General features: G+C 38.0%; 1 protein-coding gene across 1 annotated transcript; it reads left to right on the top strand.

The window, feature by feature from the left end:
* Nucleotides 1-231: 231 nt before the first annotated feature.
* On the top strand, nucleotides 232-18,713 carry LOC111140765 (methyltransferase-like protein 8). Its single transcript, XM_022492959.1, has 8 exons — nucleotides 232-286; nucleotides 3,830-4,197; nucleotides 6,622-6,671; nucleotides 10,954-11,017; nucleotides 12,883-13,022; nucleotides 17,063-17,169; nucleotides 17,290-17,355; nucleotides 18,061-18,713. The coding sequence occupies exons 1-8, from the start codon at nucleotides 232-234 to the stop codon at nucleotides 18,249-18,251; spliced, it is 1,041 nt and encodes a 346-aa protein (XP_022348667.1). The 3' UTR covers nucleotides 18,252-18,713.
* The last annotated feature ends 946 nt before the right edge of the window (nucleotides 18,714-19,659 follow it).

Genomic DNA, 19,659 nt, shown 5'->3' with positions numbered 1-19,659 from the left:
AGCAGAAAAAATAAAGATGGGCAATATATAAGCCCAAGATTTTTATTAGATTTGAGAGATGAAAAAGTATTTTGTTACTCTACTTAGCATGTCACAGGCTAGGAATGAAATGGACCAGTGCTTGCCCACAGCCCCCACTTTGAGCTACCCGACTCTAGACCATAGGGAGACTAAAACTCATCACAGTATTTGGTTGGCTTCACCTCCTGAACCCTATGGTCTTTCTTCACCATGAGGCATCCGCTGCCAGGTGCAGGTGTTCGCACCTGGAAAATGGTTAGTCCAGGTGTGCTCTGTCCTGTTCCTGGTACCTTTTCATGCAGTTAGCTGTGGGAAGCACACAAAACTACCTTGTGACACCCGGCTTTCACCAGGATTCCTGGTGGTTATTATTCCTTTACTTTTTCACTTTTTTAAAAATGATTTTTTTGTGAATGTGCTTAATAGTTTCTAGGCTGATTTAAAATGGGAAGGGAGATGATTCTATTCTTTTACTAAAGTCAAAACTTGTGATTTTTTTCCCCCATTGAATGGTATTTTAAGGACTGAGTTGACGCCAAACTCAAAGAACGTGGAGAACTTGGGGAAAGGCCAGAGATAAATAAAAGATTATTAATAGTTTGTTTGTAAGGGCCATGATTAGAAGCTGAAGAACATGTGTTAATTACCGTAGAAGAAGAGCACACTAGAAGATGGGAATGATTGCTCCCAGGTAGAAACAGGCAGAAAGGGTCCTCAGAGAAGAAACAGGGGACCCACTGGATATAAAGCCTTGTTTTGCTGCTGCTGGTTGTGTAAACTTAAGCAAAATACTTAACATCTCTGAGCCTCAGTGTCCTCAACTATAAATTGGAGATGATATTGCTTACCTAAAGATTGTTGCAAGGACAAAAGACAAAGCACATTGAATGTAAGGCTGGTGCCTGGAGATGATTGATGCTTAATAAGTGGTAATTATTTAATCTATCACTAATAGATTATTTTATTTTATTTTATTTTACAAAAGATGGTGATCAAGTCTTTGTCTCTTTTGAAGGGAGGGGCAGAATAGACTCCTCCGGCAGTATAGTATAATTTAAATTAGCCGTAAGAAACTTCCTAACTATGAAGAGTTGAGGGTTTTTAAAAATTTTTTAAGATTTATTATCTAATTTTAGGGAGAGAGAGCATGCGTGCAGATGAGTGGGGAGAGGCAGAGAGGGAGAGAATTTCAAGCAGACTCCTCACTGAGTACAGAGCCCAATGCCGGATTCAATCTCATGATCCTGAGATTATGACCTGAGCCAAAACTAAGAGTTGAATGCTCAACTAAGTGAGTCACTCAGTCACCCCAAGAATTAAGGTTTTTAAAAAAATTTAGTAGGTAAATGCTGTTTCTTTTGCTTATGTTCAGTTCTGTTCAAACATTTATTAAGCATGGAGTGTGTGCCAGAAAGTGTGCTGGACACTGACAGTACTGGAGTGAATAAGACTTGGTCCTTGCTCCTTAGATGCCTGCAATATAGGATGGATGCCCATTTATCTGAAATGTGGTATCTCCCACTTGAATTGCCTGGCTCCAGCTGGCCACTTACTTAGACCTCTTGGGTCCATTGGCCAGCACTGCCACAGCTTACCCTACTGTTGGCATCCTCATTTTTTTTTTCTTTTTGATCTTCCATGTCTTTATATTTTTTTTAATTTTTTATTTTTTATTAACATATAACATATTAGCCCCAGGAGTACAGGTCTGTGAATCATCAGGCTTACACACTTCACAGCACTCACCGTAGCACATAACCTCCCCAATGTCCATAACCCAACCATCCTCTTCTTATCCCCCAAGCAACCCTCAGTTTGTTTCCTCAGATTAAGAGTCACTTATGGTTTGTCTCCCTCCTGATCCCATCTGGTTTCATTTTTTTCCTGCCCTACCCCCCCAAACCCCTCACTTTGCCTCTCAACTTCCTCATATCAGGGAGATCATGTGATAATTGTCTTTCTCTGATTGACTTATTTCGCTCAGCATAATACTACTGGATGACAGTAGTATTATGCTAGATGACAGGGATGGAACTACATAATTCTAGTTCCATCCCTGTCATCGCAAATGGCAAGATTTCATTTCTTTTGATGGCTGCATAGTATTCCATTGTATATATATACAACATCTTCTTTACCCATTCATCTGTTGAGGGACCTCTAGGTTCTTTCCACAATTTGGCTTTTGTGGACATTGCTGCTATAAACATTCGGGTGCACGTGCCCCTTCAGATCACTACATTTGTATCTTTAGGGTAAATACCCAGTAGTGCGATTGCTGGGTCATAGGGTAGCTCTATTTTCAACTCTTTGAGGAACCTCCTTGCTGTTTTCCAGAGTGGTTGCACCAGCTTGCATTCCCACAGTGTAGGAGGGTTCCCCTTTCTCCGCATCCTTGCCAGCATCTGTCATTCCCTGACTTGTTAATTTTAGCCATGCTGACTGGTGTGAGGTGGTATCTCATTGTGGTTTTGATTTGTATTTCCCTGATGCTGAGTGACTTTTTTTTTTTTTTTAAAGATTTTATTTATTTATTTGACAGAGAGATAGAGAGCACAAGGAAGCAGAGCAGCAGGCAGAGGGAGAGAGAGAAGCAGGCTCTCCACTAAGCAGGGATAAGCAGGGAGCCCAACTCATTCCAGGACCCTGGAATCATGACCTGAGCTGAAGGCAGCCGCTCAACCAACTGAGCCACCCAGGCGCCCCTAGTGGGTGAGAGTAATTCTTAACCCAGGGATCAGACCTGGTCCATAGTAGCATTCAAGAAATGTTTGTTGAGTGAAGGGATGAAGGAGTAAGTGAATTTATTATTTTATTAATTTAAGGTACAAAGAAAAAGAGGCAGAAAGCTAAGAATTGTCTGAAGTTCTGAGACCGTTGACCTAACCTGACCCTGGGACAGAGGGAACTATAAGGATTAACATCATAAAATGTGAATTTCTTGGGGCACCTTGGTGGCTCAGATGGTTGAGCCTTCTGTTCAGGTCATTGGGATCAAGCTCCATGTTGGGCTTCCAGCTCAGCAGGGAGTCTGCATCTCCATCTCCCTTTTCCTCTCCCTCTGCCTCTCCCCCTGCTCATGCTCTTTCTTTATCTCTCTCTCTCTCAAATAAATAAATAAAACCTCTAAAAAAAATAAAAAACCACTAATTTCTTTTAAAAAGGCATATCTCCTAAGGCTTCATACTAGGAGATGTCAATAGGAAGATTCCTCTGAAGGTGGAGGAAGAATGGGAGGCCCCTAGATTCCAGGAGTTTCAAATGCAAAATAGGGAGTTGGAGTAGATTATTTCAGTGGGTTGTTCTGGCTCTAAGATTATGTCATTTATAATTCTGCAGTTTCCTGACTTATTACCAATTACAAGACACTTGTGTTGAAACTGCATTTATAGAGAAAAAAAATGAGGGGTCCTTCCTTTAAGATGATACAGAGCCCTACAGGTTATTGATGAAAATGTGATTATTAGGAATCCAAGATTCAGACTGTAGAAAGTAGTTTGCAATGATTATATTCCTCACAAAAATTTATTGGCCAAACTCTTGAAGCAGAAGCAGATTTATGGGGATAGAAATTAATACCCCACACACTGACACATTTTGGGAGAATCAATACTCTATAGTGTTAACTTGTAAGAGGCCAAAAAAAAAAATCAGATAAAAACTGTAATATTAAAATTACTCAATAGTAAATATAAATCATAATGTCTGTAATATATTTAACAATATTTATTAAATATATTTAGTTATTAAAATAGTAATAGTAAACATAATTCATAGTAAAATCTTTTTTTCCTTTTTTTTCTTTTAGTTAAGTATGAGAATGAAGCTAGTAAATATTGGAACACATTTTATAAGATTCATAAGAATAAGTTTTTCAAGGATCGTAATTGGCTGTTGAGGGAATTTCCTGAAATTATTCCGGTTGATCAAAAAACTGAACAGAAGTTGCAGGAATTATCATGGGATCATGCAAAAACTAGTGCTGCAGATGGTTTCTCAAGAAGGCACTGCCCTACTATGCCTGAAGAAAACAATCATAAGAAAAGTTGTGGTTCATCACGTAGTCAAAGCAAAGTGGGATCACATTTTTCCAACCTAGAATCTAAAGAAAACAGAAAAGGACCTCTGAAGACAGAATTGTTTCCTGGTAGCAACGCCACTTTCAGAATCCTAGAGGTACTGTCTGGCCGGGGCAAAGATGGGAGGTGGCAAATAGCTTTGAAATGTACATTCCATATGACTTTATTAATAATCCAGATTTTTTTAGGGGGAAATTATCAAATCTAACTAAATAAGTGTTCAGTATACTTCTGTGCATAAAGAATATTTAAAGGACTCTTGTCTATCATCAAGTTCTAAGTTTGGGTTTTAATTTTTTTTTTAATTTGTTTTCATTTCTAACTTGAAGGCAGTTTTAAATTCCAATTAAGGGGCGCCTGGGTGGCTCAGTGGGTTAAGCCGCTGCCTTCGGCTCAGGTCATGATCTCAGGGTCCTGGGATCGAGTCCTGCATCGGGCTCTCTGCTCAGCAGGGAACCTGCTTCCCTCTCTCTCTGTCTCTCTCTCTGCCTGCCTCTCTGTCTACTTGTGATCTCCCTCTGTCAAATAAATAAATAAAATCTTAAAAATAAATAAATAAATAAATTCCAATTAAGTTTTGGCCTTAATTTCTATTTCTTCCTGTTATTAACCCTTTTTAAGTGAACTAGAAATAATGAGATATATAATTAACTGTAATCCAGTATAGATATTGACTTTCTATTTTTAAAAATAAATCTCTTCCTTCTGTTATAAAGGTAATATATATTGATTAGAGAGTTTGCAAAAGAGTAGATAAAAGTATCTACTATCCCACATACAAGGGAGTTAACCACGCTTAACATTTTACTAACTTTTCTCCTTTTGTTTATACAGTTTTATACAGTTGAGCTATACTGTACCTGTATTTTGGGGTTTTGCTTTGTTTTTATTTAACATTATAACATAAGCAACATAAGCAGTTTTTCTATCTTAAAAATTCTCTATAAATATTTTCGTGGCTGCAAAATATTTTCCTATGGAAAGTACTTTAATTCTGCTTATCTGTTTTCACAATACTAGACATTTAAATTGTTTTCAGATTTTCTACAGAAAATATCTTTGGGTATAGACTTTTCTCCATTTTCTTTTATTATCTTGGGTCAGATTTACTAGCTCATAATTTATTTTAAAAATTTAATGCCCTTGGGGCGCCTCGGTGGCTCAGTCGTTAAGCATCTGCGTTCTGCTCAGGTCATGATCCCAGGGTCCTGGGAAGGAGCCCCGCATTCAGGCTTCCTGCTCAGCGAGAATCTTGCTTCTCCCTCTCCACACCCCCTGCTTGTGTTCCCCCCTCCTGCTATGTCTCTTTCTGTCAAATAAAATCTTTTTTAAAAAAAGTTAAAAAAAATTTTAATGCCCTTAGTATATATTGCCAAATCACTTTTTAGGAAGTTGTATTAATACCAATTCATGGCAATGTATGTCTGTTTCATCATACCCTCCTTGGTTAGAATATTCTTATTTTAGGGGCTCAGTTGATTAAGCATCTGCCTTCAGATCAGGTCATGATCCCGGGGTTCTGGGATCAAGTTCCGCATTGGGCTCCCTGCTCAGTGGGTAGTGTGCTACTCTCCCTCTGCCCCTCCCCTTGCTCTTGCCTGCTCTCTGTGTCAAATAAATAAATAAAATCTTTTTTAAAAAGTGTTCTTATTTTAAGTGATTTCCTCTTTGACAGATGAAAATTATACCATGTTTTAATTTGCATTTCTTTGATTGTTAACTAGGTCACATCGTTCTTCAAATGTTTAGAAACTATTTGCACTTCTTTTGTGTTCTGTTTATTTCCTTTGCTTATTTATGTTATTTTTCTTAATGAATACTATCTTTTTACTGTATTTATTGCCAATTTTTAAAAAAGATTTTATTTATTTATTTGACAGAGAAAGAGAGAACACAAGTAGGCAGAGAGGCAGGCCGGGGGCAGGGGGTGGGGAAGCAGTCTCCCTACAAGGAGCAGAGAGCCCAATGCGGGACTCCATCCCAGGACCCTGAGATTATGACCTAAGCCAAAGGCAGAGGCTTAACCCACTGAGCCACCCAGGCGCCCCACCAATTTTTTTTACAGTGTGTTGGTAACCTTTTAATTTGGTTTGAGTTTTGGTGTGTAAAAATTTTAAATATTTCCATAGTTAAATTTGTCAGCATTATTCTTGTGACTTATTCGATTGCTTTCCAGTTTAGAAAACCCTCCGATTCCTCTGGGGCACCTTGGTGGCTCAGTCAGTTAAGTATCTCTTTCTGGTCCGGTCATGATCCCATGGGCTCCCTGCCCAGCAAGGAGTCTACTTCTCCCTCTCCCTTTGCCCCTCCCCCTGCTTGTGTGCGCTCTCTCTCTCTCTCTCTCTGTCCAATAAATAAATAAAATCTTTTAAAAAACAGAAAGAAAGAAAGACCCTTCAACACCTAGACATCCGGTACATTTCTTTCTAGTTAAAAAAAAAAAAAAAAAAAAAATCTAACATTGGTGAGGAAAATTTAACCTTGTTTTCATGATATTTGTTTATTCTTTTGATTTTTTTAGGTTGGCTGTGGAGCTGGAAATAGTGTTTTTCCAATTTTGAACACTTTACAGTGAGTCTTAAAGTTTTCTCTTGCAAAATTTTACATATGTATGGGGCGTTAAGAAATTCTGGAAAAATGTCATCTATATGCCAGTAGTATTCTTGTTCACATATAAACAATGGCTTAAACAACTTTCAAAAGCATTGTCTTAGTCCTAGTGTCAAATTTTGTGTGAATTAGGAATTACTCTGAAAAGAGTGTTTCACAGCTGTGGGTTGAAGTAATTTTTTAAGCTTGTGTGTGTGTGTGTGGATGAGAGAATAAGAAAAGAACCAGAGATTTGACCGTTCCACTAAGCTGTGAATTGCTAAACTTCAGAATTCCATTTGCTCCTCCAGGTCTGTAGGAGCCATTTCCCACAGAGAGAATTGAATTTAAAGATTATACTTTAACCTCATTTTATTTTGTCATCACTTCTGGAGCCACACCCAGTATTAAGACTTCCCTTTGTCCAGTGGTTGTCTCTAGACTTGGAATTGTTTAGAGGTAACAGCAACTAACCCTAAGACAAAAAAAGCAGGTGTAGATAATAGGGACAGAGGTGTTCTCCTAATGCGTCCTTCCTGTTCACCGCCTCACATATGTGTTGTAGTATTTCCATGATGAAGACAACACTCCTCACAAAGATTTTTCTAGCACTTGTACCTGGGGCTGGTCTTTTTTCTTTTTTTAAGTTTACACAGTAGCTTTCACATTATTTTTCCATTATAAAATTGACATGAGCACATTGCAGAACATTTCCATTAAAGGAGAGGAGGGTGGGAATCACCCATCATCCCCATCACCCTAACATAGCTGCTGTCAGCATTTTTGTTATAATTCCTTTCAGTCTTTTCTCTATGTGTATTTTAAATTTTAATGATGGTTTTTTTTAGCTTTTCCTTATGAAAATGTGAAAGCATTCAGAAAAGTAAAGAGTAATAACAGTGAATTTTCACAAACCCACCACCTTGATTTAACAGTTAACACAATGCCAACATCATGACACTTTATTTTTAAATACTTGTGGTGTATCTCCAAAAAAAAAAATCAGTACATTCTTCATTACTATTCTAAACCTAACATAATAAATAGTAATTTCCTAATACCATTAGATTACCAGTTAAAGTGGCCAGGCAGAAGTGATAGTGGCAAATTTGCAGTTCTGAATGACCTTTCTCTTTTCATACTTATTTTCTTTGTTTTCCCTTTTCCCCATTTCTGGACCAATATTTCCTGCTGTTTTATACCACATACTCAGTTTCCTTCACCCCAGTAACTTCTGACCTTACAATACAGATAAATTTACTACTTTGGCAATTGATAATGAATTGCTTTATGACTCATCTCAAGGTATTATTTAGCATACCATTTCTTTAAGTCTTGTCTCTCCAACCACTGCATATATTCCTTGAAGTAGAAAATATATTTTATCCTAATCTGATTTTCCAGGTAACCTAACAGTGCAATACAGGTAGTTAGAGCTCAATACATATTGGATAATATCTCTGAATTCCTAGTTGTTCTATTTTTCCCTCTTCTCCCTCCAATGAATGATTGCAAGCACTTTTTTCCTCACTCCCTGATACTTCTTGGCTGTTTTGTTTTAATCATTGTAGCTTGATAACCTAAGATAATTAATTAATTTTTAAAAGGCAATCAGTGATTTTTTTTTTTCGGCTTCCAAAGGGAGAATTAGACTTTTTTCCCCACCTAAAAAATTATGTTTTATTACTTTTGGAGACTATAGGATTAATATTTTACATTTTCTGAATACTTTACCATCATTAGACCTCTGGAATTGAGAGGTCATATCATTCTCCAAGGATCATTTAATGCTTAAACCCCCCTGCCAAGAGAGTGGTGTGGTGGTAGTAGTGATATTTACACCTGCTTCCTGGGAGCAGGGCCAAGGCAGTCAGCTGATTTTACAGAAAAGCTCTGGAAAGTCATTGGGTGGTCATAAGACCTCAGCTTGGGCTGCTATTGCACTGGGAATTCAGTCTCAGAGGTCATGCTGCTGTCCTGGTAGGACACATGGCAAATGGCACATGCTTTCCTTTAGCTACTAGACTATTCTGTATCTTGTGGGTGTTTAGCAACCAGTGCCCAAAGGTTGACTGCATACCTTTTATAAGGAGCTAGATGTGCTAGTGTCCAGAGAAGCATTTTGAGTTATATGGAAGTTTTTACAGAACTGTGATAAGTTCTTAAGTTTTTAAGTTCCTAGAAGGCAGAGGCAGGTCTTCCTATAATAATAATATGATGGTTATAATAAAAATAATAGCAATAGCAACAACAGTTATAACAATGACTAACATTTAGCAGGTGCTTACTCTGAGTTTGGCACCTTTTTGGAAACTTATATGAATTGCTCCAATCCTTACAATGACCTTAGGTGCCATATTTATCTCTGCTTTATAGATGAGGAAATGGAGTTACAGAGAAATTAAGTAACTATTCCAAGATGATACAACTGAGTGGTACAGCCAGGATTCAAACCATAGGCAGTTTGGTTCCAGAGCCCTTGCCCTTAGCCATCATATTACATAGGGCTATATGCATGTGAGTGCTTCCTGAGAAAAGTTCAAACACATGTGACCGACCACCCAGGAAGTTAGGGGTCACAAATATATGGATTTCATAGGAAACAGTAGGGGTATCGGCTGGAGTAAAGCACTGTTTTTTATATGGGACGGATGAAAAAGGCAAGCAGCGCAAGTCATAACCAAATCCTATTCATCATATTTTAACTAATCTTAAATTAAATGTAAATCCCCAATGCCACAGAATTAATGCATTATACATGAATGTAGTATCCATCAATGGGTAGCATTTAAGAGTATAATCTGAACCTGGGTGGGATTTTATTTGTAGAATACATATTTGTGTTTGTATTTCATATTTATTTAGTAGTTCTCCTTGCTTGAAATGTCTCCTGAACCAAATTAGAAGTTCTAATTATGTGTTTTAAGGCCCACTTATATAACCTGCTACATACTGGCTTGAGCTCTCAGGATCAACTCTGCTTCTTATCCCTGGCATAGGACTCCCATCTCTAAGCCCTTATACCATTTACCCTTCTCCCCACTCAGCAATGCTATTCCCCTTCTACAAAATTCTGAAGACTTACACCTTTGGAACTCTGCCCGATCCACAACCCTATAAAAGCTATATAAAACCAGTCATGTCCTCAGCTAGGCTATAAAACCCACAAGAGCCAGGACCAGAGTTAAATTATTGTTTAATGACAAACTAATCTCTTTCTGTGATTCATACATGGTATTAAGTAACATGATGCAAGGATTATTTGATACCATCATACTAGGGATGATCAGGAAGGGTACTGGTCCACAAAATTCAGAGTATATGTGTGCCCATGAGTAACCACGATCCAGACATTGTAACTGAATTTTAGGTAAAGGCCAAATAGAACTTGTCTACAAGTTCAGTGGAGGCCACTTAAAACTATTCAAGACTTTGATATGTATAAACATCCCCTGCCAAAAAATGACTGACTTTAAATTTATAAATAAAATAACTGAGTATTAAAGAAGTTAAGTCAAATTCACAGAGTTAATAAATGGAAAATTCAGGATTTAAACACAGGTCTATTTGGCTCCAAAATATATACTTTTACTATTTACTAGACAATTTCATTTACTACCTTGTATTCTAATGTTTCGTACATAAATGAGGCTAATAAATGTTTAGAAGTTGTGTTTACATATATATATATATATATTTATGTTTCTGTTCCATTAGGGGCATCAGAGCCTCTCTGAGAGGGTCAAGAACCAAATGAGTTGTACACAGAGAAAGGGGACTGAAGCACCAAGGACACAGGGGTCTGAGAGTCCTTGCACACGGGTAGAACTTGACTAAGCTATGAAGGAGCTATAGGCCTTACTGGCTGGAGGCACAGAAGAAAGAGTGTGGGGAGATGGGGGGAGCAGGAGAAAGATGGAGCAGTGATGATGGATAGCTTTGGAGGTTTCCCATGTGAGAGTATGATGGGATGTAAGGGTAGGTAGCCTTACATAATGGAGAACTTCAAAAGCAGGACAGGAATTTGAAAGTTACCCTGTAATTAATGGTAAGCATTTGAGACAATGCTATTTCAGAAGCAACATGAAGGCACCCTTATGCCACTATAGAGAATAATGTCTAAAAGGAAGAAACAACAATCCAAGTGTCATCCAAAATTCTATTAAAGAAATACTTTTTAACAAGTTCAAGCCTACAGTTTCCTTTCTTCTGTAACCTGAGCATAGATTAACTCTAGATTTAAATATTGGTTTCATTTTCATAGGAATGTTCCAGAATCCTTTCTTTACTGTTGTGATTTTGCTTCCAGAGCTGTGGAGCTAGTAAAGGTATGCTTCATATTTTCTTTAAGGAGAGCCAGGTAAGGATCTAATTCATTTGCTGCTGCTGTGATATTTTTGAAATATTTCAAATGTTATCTGTGACCATTTTTAACCGAGCTTTTACTATTTCTGGGAATCATATCATCAGCTGATACCTAAGGTATCACCTTAAAATGATAGAAGTTGTTTTGTATTTAAAATAAAGTTGAAGGCATTGGTACACCCAGAAAGGTCAACAGGTCCTACAAGGTGATCTTTTTTTTTTTTAAAGAGCGGGGGGAGAGAGAGAGAGAGAGAGAATCTTATTTATTTATTTATTTATTTATTAGGGAGTACATGCACACAAGCTGGAGGAGGGGCAGAGGGAGAGGGAGAGAATCTCAAGCAGACTCCCTGCTGAGCGTGAATTCCCAACGTGGGTCTCATCAGCCCTAAGACCATGACTTGAGCTGAAACTAAGAGTCACACACAACCAACTGAGCCACCCAGGTGCCCTGGGGAGAGAATTTTAAGTAGGATCCATGCCTTATGTGGAGCCCAACACAGGGCTTGATCTCAGTATGGGGCTTGATCTGAGAACCTGGAAGTCATGACCTGAACTGAAACCAAGAGTCAGATGCTTCACCATGAGTTACCCAGATACCCCCTACAAGATGATCTTATTCATATTTATGTCCCTAGATCCCTGTACACAGTCTAACATGTAAGAGGTACTCATTAAATTAAAAATTATGACATTAAAAAAAATTGAGAAGGCATATAATACAAGTGTAAACTGTCCTAGACTGTTGGAAAAGCAGTGGGGAGCCTGGACTTGTTTGACCAATCCCCAAAAGCTAGTAAGCATTACCTTAGCAAAAAGTATTTTTAGGAGATGGGAAAGGAATGGAAATTCTGCTAACAGAAATGTATAGTCAGTACATGGAACTTAATTTCTGATATTGAGTAATAGTTAATCATGGTAGACATTTTCTAAAATACTGAAAAGCCTAAACAGAGAGATAAAATTCACCTATAATCACACTTCTTAGAGTCCTATGGTGAATCAAGGTTAGGTATTTTGGTATATATCCTTCTGGTATTGTTTTATGGGCAAATTTGTGTGTATGTATGTTCTAATTTTTTTAAATAACAGCCTTTATTGAGATACAGTTCACACACCATGGAATTCACCACTTTATACAATTCACTGATTTTAGTATATGTACGAAGTTGTGCTATCATTACCATTATCTAATTTTTGATTATGTAGTAGAGGGTATTTGTATTTTAAGCCAAAGGAGGCATGGAACAAGCAGTAGGAGAGAGAGCTGAGGACCATCTCAGTGCCTCTGAAATAATATATGGTAGTCTTTCAACAATGTTGCCTACTGACTCAAAGGCCTGCCCTATTCCTCTTTTTATCTTTTATTTTTTTAAGTTTCTGGACCTTTTTTTTTTTTTAAGATTTTATTTATTTGACACACAGAGAGAGAAAGCACAAGCAGGAGGAGTACCAGGCAGAGGGAAAGGGAGAAGCACACTCTCCACTAGCAGGGAGCCCAATGCGGGGCTCAATCCCAGGACCCTGGGATCATGACCCAAGCCTAAGGCAAACACTTAGCCAACTGAGGCACCCAGGTGGCCCCCATTCCTCTTTCTAAACTAAAGAGGGATTGTGAAGAATGCTATGAGTCCAAGCACAAGACTTAATTTTTTGTGGCAGCTTGAAATAAGCTTACAGAATACTGAATCTGAAATAAAGTGCATCCAGATTTACAGAGGAAAAAGGCACTAGGAGAAATATAAAGTTTGACCTTTTTATTTTAAGAAAAATGCTAGAAGTCTGCTAACTGCTTTTTCCCCCCCTTTTTATTCCTTTATCATGATAGTTGCACTCGTCCTACAGAGCAGCCCAGTGTTGTGCCTTTGTTCATGACATCTGTGATGAGGGCTTACCTTACCCTTTCCCAGATGGGATACTGGACGTCATTCTCCTTGTCTTTGTGCTCTCTTCCATTCATCCTGACAGGTAACCAAAGACAGAAGGGCAAAGCAATGTGTAAAGCCCCTTTATCAGTTGTAGTTTTCAGAAATATAAAAAAAAAGTGACAATTCTTGAATTTATGATTTAGTGAACTACACTGTGTAGAACATGCAGCCTTTTAAGTGCAGTTTTTCCTTTCTTCAGACTTGGGGAAAGAAACTGGCCAAACTGCTTCATTAGTGAGCTTTCTATCACTGTCAGAGAAGTGAGCATTCTCTGGCTAGACACATACCTATTAAAAGTGACGGTGCTTCAAGGAAATTACAAATTCAGAACAGCCTAATAGACTCCCAAGAGGGAAATTGTACTTGGTGATCAGAAACAAACATCTTTGATTTAGTATCTTACCGAATGTTCGTGAAGAGGTGGGCTGTGAATCTGTTTGGTTTCACACTGGTCTGTCGACAGGCTTTAAAAATTTTGTGTTAAAGAAGTTCTCCAGGGAATTAGAGGTACTCAAGATTTGCTAGATTAACCTTGGACCTTTATCATCTAAGATTGGCCATTGCCATCATTTAAATATTTATGACTTAAATTTTTTGTTCATACATTGTTTTGAAATAGCGACATAGCTTTTGTCCAGAGAGGAAACAGAAAGAGATACTACCAGCTGTTAAAATGATCACCTCTCTTAAAATTCTGCCACCTCACTTGTATTAAGGCACACGTGTGGTGGCAAGGGTTGTGCATGTGTAAGTTTTCTTAAAATTGGATTTTCTGCTGAGGCAGTAGATTCAACCCCGAAAATTTCCTCTGCTGGTAGAGACTTGACATCAACCAGTCTTTGTTTGATGAGTGTGACCCTTTCCCAAAGAAACCGAGTTAACGTGTGCTTTTCCCTTTGCAATTACAAACTCACTAGGACCCTTTATAGTCTTTTTACCTCTTATTTAGAGATGAGCACTTTGATTGCTTGTTGAAAGACAAATTAAATTTCCAAATAAATCCGAATGAAACATATTTTTGCACCTGGTGAGACATATCACATTCCATGAAGCCACTTTTTCCTCCCACTTTCTATAATCTGTGTCTTTCTGCTAATCTGTTTAGAATATTGGCATCATTCAGGTACTGGTAGAGAGATGTCATCTATGTATTTTGTTTCATAGTTAAAAGAATGAATAGTTAAAAGGATGGAGTAGGTGGTTAGAGAACAAGATTTTCTATTTGACACCTATAACAGGAAATGTTTAAATTCCAAATAAGACCACAAAAACTCTACTTAAAATTAGTTTAGATAATGTATTTTCTCATGATTTGAACTGAATGTTAAAAAGAAGGGGAAGCAGATGTCTTGGAAAGATTACTGTTATTCTACAGTATGTTCATTCTATTTATTTATTATAAAATAAATTCAGATGTATCCTGCCCCTAGCCACTTTCTTACCTATATAGAAATGATCTGAAAATAGGTGAGTAAGTAGAAGGAAGGCAGTAGTAAGTGAAAAGACAGTATCTTTAGGGTCATTTGGGACTCTGGTGGTATATTCAGCCCTGTGGAAGTTTTAGAAAAGTGGCTTCCTACCAGCTTGAAAAATCCATGCACAAATGAATGGCAAGCAGTTCTGCTAGACCTTGAGACTGGGGGATCCAGCTTAAATGGGAATAAACCATAAGAGGCTAAAAAGAAGAGCTAACTGTCCTTACCACTGAAATAAAAGAAAGTACAATATGTTTACCACAGATCCAAGCATAGAGTAGGCAATCAATAAATACTCCTTTTTTAAATCTCTTTTTTTCCTTTTCCTCACCTTCCATCTAGAGGTAGATGAGGATAGCAGAGTTGGCCCAAGGCAGAAAAAGAAAAGGGGCCCTCTCCCGTTTCTTGTCTTGTCCATCTCCCCCAGCCCACGCTCCCCTGCAGTCCTCAGGAACTGGTTCTGGAATTTGGCACCAAGCCAAGCAAGGTGGGCTGATGAAGAAAAGCAGCCCCCACCGTTGCCTTTACCTACAACCCCAGATGTTAAAGGATAGTTGGGAAGAAAGGATTTGCAGAGGGAGATGGCTGCATTTTGAAATATCTGGCTGTTTATTTTTCTGCATTTATGTTTCATACTTTGTTTTAGTAGTAATTGCAGAAAGGTATTCTCTGTACATAAGACATTTATCCTGAATGCGAATATTTTAAGGTTTAGATATGGTTTTCTTTAATTGCTGAACTCTAAAGCCATAAACAGTGTGAAAATAACCTCTAACAAAATAAACAAGGAAAAAGACTTTTCTTTTTTTCCCTTTCATGTACTTATGTTCCAATTTTTTAAGAGAGCATTTCATCTAATTTTGCCACCTCTTTATGTTATATTTCTATCTTGTTTTCATAGTGACTTTCATTTTCTCACTATCTACTTCCTTCATAACCTGACATAAATCTGGCTTTTCTCTCCTTTATTCCACTGAACATTGTTTTAATTGGAAGGAATTTACAGATTATCTGATGCAAACTCCTCATTTTTAAAATAAAATCTAGAAGCTTTAAGTAGCGTGGATAAAGCAGAGATAGCTAGGACTCAGCACACGGGCTTCCATTTACCATTCTCTGCTCAGGGCAGACACTCATAACTGATTTTGTACCCTGATTGTCATTCCCACTGAGCTCTGTAGGCAGCCAATGTCAGTCACTCGGCATGGATATGAGATCTGAAATCTTTGCCATCTCTGACCCATAATCACACATAAGACCATGAACATTTAACCAAAAACATTAAGTCAAGAGCAGTCACAAGGGGTTGTATTTGATTGGGAACCAGATGAAAAGAATAAATAATAAAAGAAAGTAAGTAAAGGCTTCCCAGTATTGAGCTGGGGCTTGGAGTGTGAATAGAATTTAAATAGGCAGAAAATAAGAGAGAATTCTTTGAGGGGAACCACGTGAACAAAGGCATGGATTGCTTCAGAGCCAAGCTTGGAACAGTTAGGGCAGAGTTGATGCTTCACATTAGGGTATAGTGGGAAAGATGTTGGAAAGATTGAGGCCGGTTGAAGGAGATCTTAAGAGCCCAGCTAAGAAATTGAGATTTTATCCTATGGATTAAAATCATGAACATTTTTGAGCAAAGGGATGATTTGACAAAACCATCATTTTAAGTAGAATAATTCCTCACTGATATGCAGGAAGAATTAACAGGGGAATAATAAAGGATGTTAGAAAGTATTCTGTTTCCAGGCCTAAGGAGGTAGCAATTTGTACTAAAGGACTACAAAAGGGAAACAAAAAGGAGACAAAACATCATTTAAAAAAAGAAGACCTAGAATAGGATGACCACGTGGTTGTGGAGAGACTCGTGAAAGAGGAGGAAAAGAAAAGGGATTAAAAATACCTCTGAGGTATGGGGCACCTGGGTGGCTCAGTGGGTTAAAGCCTCTGCCTTCGGCTCGGGTCATGATCCCAGGGTGCTGGGATCGAGCCCCTCATCGGGCTCTCTGCTCAGCAGGGAGCTTCCTTCCTTCCTCCTCTCTCTCTGCCTGCCTCTCTGCCTACTTGTGATCTCTCTCTGTCAAATAAATAAATTTTTTAAAAAATCTAAAAAAAAAAAATACCTCTGAGGTGTAACACTTCAGTGAATGAGGGCACCTTTGAACTAAATAAAGAAGAAGGGGCTAGTTTTGGAGGAAACGTGATCTCTGTTTAGATATGTGCAATTTGGGATGGCTCCACCATATTTTTTATCTTGCAAGGAAAATGAAGTGACTTCAATGTTTATCTGCCTTGGGACTACCGTAACTTGATAGAAATACCAGGAACCATCTATGTAGTTTTGCAGTGCAGCTTTGACATCATCAAGCTCTGCGAAGACACCACTCAGTCATTTGGGTGATTTATGCTCTAGGTCTTCTGAGTCTAATCGTTTAGCAAGTTTTGGTATCCATTTTCCTTTCTGTACAAAATATTTTTGGTTTCATCGCCCTTAGGTTTGTGGTGAGATTTTTTTGGCCCCATGGAACTTTCCTTATTTTATCTTTAAAAAGGTTAAATGTGTCATGTAAAGCAAGACTTCTTCAGATAGTATCTTGCTTTGTTTTCAAAGGATGCAAGGCGTTGTAAACCGACTGTCCAACTTACTGAAACCTGGAGGAGTGCTATTATTTCGGGATTATGGAAGATATGATAAGACTCAGCTTCGTTTTAAAAGGGGTATATTCAGTTTGGAATTCTTTTCATGTGTTTTAAAAATGCCTTGTTTATATTTTATGTCACGTTTCTGTTTTGTTTTAAGGAATACTAAGTTTCTCTGATCACAATTATGTTTTTCAGGACATTGCTTATCTGAAAATTTTTATGTTCGAGGAGATGGTACCAGAGTATATTTCTTTACAAAAGGTATGCTTATCTCTAAGGGAAAGTAATTAGCTGTAAGAACTCTCTTTGGTTACTCTGTAACCACACTATAACTGTTCTATGTGAAAGCTCGAAAATGGCCTTTTTGTCTTTTAATCTTTTTCCAGTTGAAACTGCTTTAAAGAATCGCTTGTTTCATTCTTATAGCCAAGTGAAGGTGTAGTCTGTTCCATTTTGGAAATACTGTTAGCTCAGATATAGAATAAAATGATGACATACCACAGCCAGAGGAGGGAACTTGATTTTAAGAGTCCATGGAAAATTACTTATCTCTTGTCAATTTCTCATTTTTAAAAAAGTGTTTAAAATGAATTCTCCACTCAAGGATTTTCTCCAAACTTATGTGAGTACTTTTATAATGTGCCATTTGGGGTCTCTGGAAACAAAAAAAAACCTCAGAACAGAGGGCACCTTTCAAAATATTGAAATCTGCAACCAGTAGTATTGTATATCTGTTTATGCCTGCCATATTAAGCTGTTCATACTTGGTGTATTTCTGTGAAGTAGAAGAAATCCATTTGGTTTTACAGGTTTCCTTAACCAGTTTGTACCGGGGAGTCTCTTAGTATAACTGAAATTTAGATGGTCAGTCATTCCATTAATATTCCATTGTTCCTGACTGTCCCCCTGTCTCCCACCACCATGCACCAGTCACATATACATTTGATTGCCATTTTTGTCTCACAGGGGAAGTCCACAATATGTTCTGCAAGGCTGGGTTAGACGAGAAGCAAAATCTGGTTGATCGTCGTTTACAAGTGAATAGGAAAAAACAAGTGAAAATGCACCGAGTGTGGGTTCAAGGCAAATTCCAGAAACCATTACACTTGACTCAAAAAACCTCCAAGTTGGGATTTTCACTCCTTTCTCATGGCTGAATCATGAGGATTACACTGTACAAAGACTTCTGTAGATCTTTCATTTTTGAAAGGACAACCAGAAGAAAAGAGAATTTGTATATCCTGCTGTTTATCATGGGTGAGCTCTTTTGTTTAAGCACTCGTAAATGATTTGGAAGAGTGTACCATATTCTGTGTTTTCAAAGCTTAATGTGCTCAAGCTTGTTTGTGTTTATGTCTAACCATTTTGTTTGTTCTCTGAAATTTATAAGCTTTCAATTAAATTACTGCTATAAGTCAGATGATTCTGAGAAACCATACCCTGCCATTTTTTAGAAGTGCAAAAAAAACCATTTGTTTATGTGTTAGTCTAATATAGTTAAACTCTCTTCCTCTCTTATCTGATAGCAGAGAGACAGTACTCCTTGTTTCCCCCGCAAGTCACAAGGCCTAGGTGAATTTTTTTGTTTTCTCCTTTTCTGTTTACCCCAAAACTTTTTTTTTTTTAAATTCAGAGACTAACGTCTGAAATAGAATTTTAGTTTCTGTTTCCTAAAATTGGGGAAGTATGACCCATGCTAACATTATTTTCAGGCTATTATTAGGTGTACAAGTTGTTGTAAGCTCTCTTTAAGTCAACTGTTATCCCCCCCCGCCAAAATTCTTATTACCACCTTGCCTCAAAAAGGATATAAGTTGGCTTTCAAATTGCACTTTGTAAAAATGGAGTTTCTAAGATTGGTTTTTCATTTGTCGTACAACATAGCAGAGTACTGAGTACTTTACATTGTGCTAAATTATATGGACTAATACAATAAATACAGACCCAGCCCTGTCTTCAGAGAGCATAGATAGGATCTGGCTGTCAAAGCAAAACATGCACATCCCAAGCCTCTAAATCACAATCTCAGATAATATATAAACAGGTACTCAAATAGGGAACCTAGCAGCTAGCAGACTTTGAGCCACAGAAATCTAGAAGAAATGGAAATCTCTTGAAGGACTACCATTGGAAAAATTGAGTTCCCACTCTTTTTCCTTTTTGAATGCACTTAAAATTCAGTTTTCGGAAGAATGTGATTGGTCTAACTTGGGTCATGGATTCATCTCTCGACAGTTTGGGGCAGGGAAGCTTCACTGATGGTGCCACCTGAATGTATGGAGGTGCAGGAAAGTTCCTCAAAGGAAAATGAAGACACTGTTATCAAAAGAAAAAAGGAGAGATGCTGCCTGGTCACAAACAGCGTGTCCCAGAGTAGTGTTAGTGGCAGCGATAGTGGTTCCAAAGAGAAAGATTAGTTGGTGGGAAGGAAGGGGGAAACATCAGGTTCTGGGGGGCAGTAGGTGTCAGCCTAGTCCCTGATGGGGAGAAGACAAGTGTGTTTGGTGTGGGCCATTCCCTATGATGAATTGTGGAGAAAAGATGGGGTAGGAGTCAGCTGCTAGA

This window comes from Enhydra lutris, unplaced genomic scaffold (assembly GCF_002288905.1).
Source record: "Enhydra lutris kenyoni isolate GAN:26980312 unplaced genomic scaffold, ASM228890v2 scaffoldscaffold1, whole genome shotgun sequence".
NCBI lineage: Eukaryota > Metazoa > Chordata > Mammalia > Carnivora > Mustelidae > Enhydra > Enhydra lutris.
Note: the sequence above shows the minus strand (reverse complement) of the source record. Positions and strands in the feature narration are given on the sequence as shown.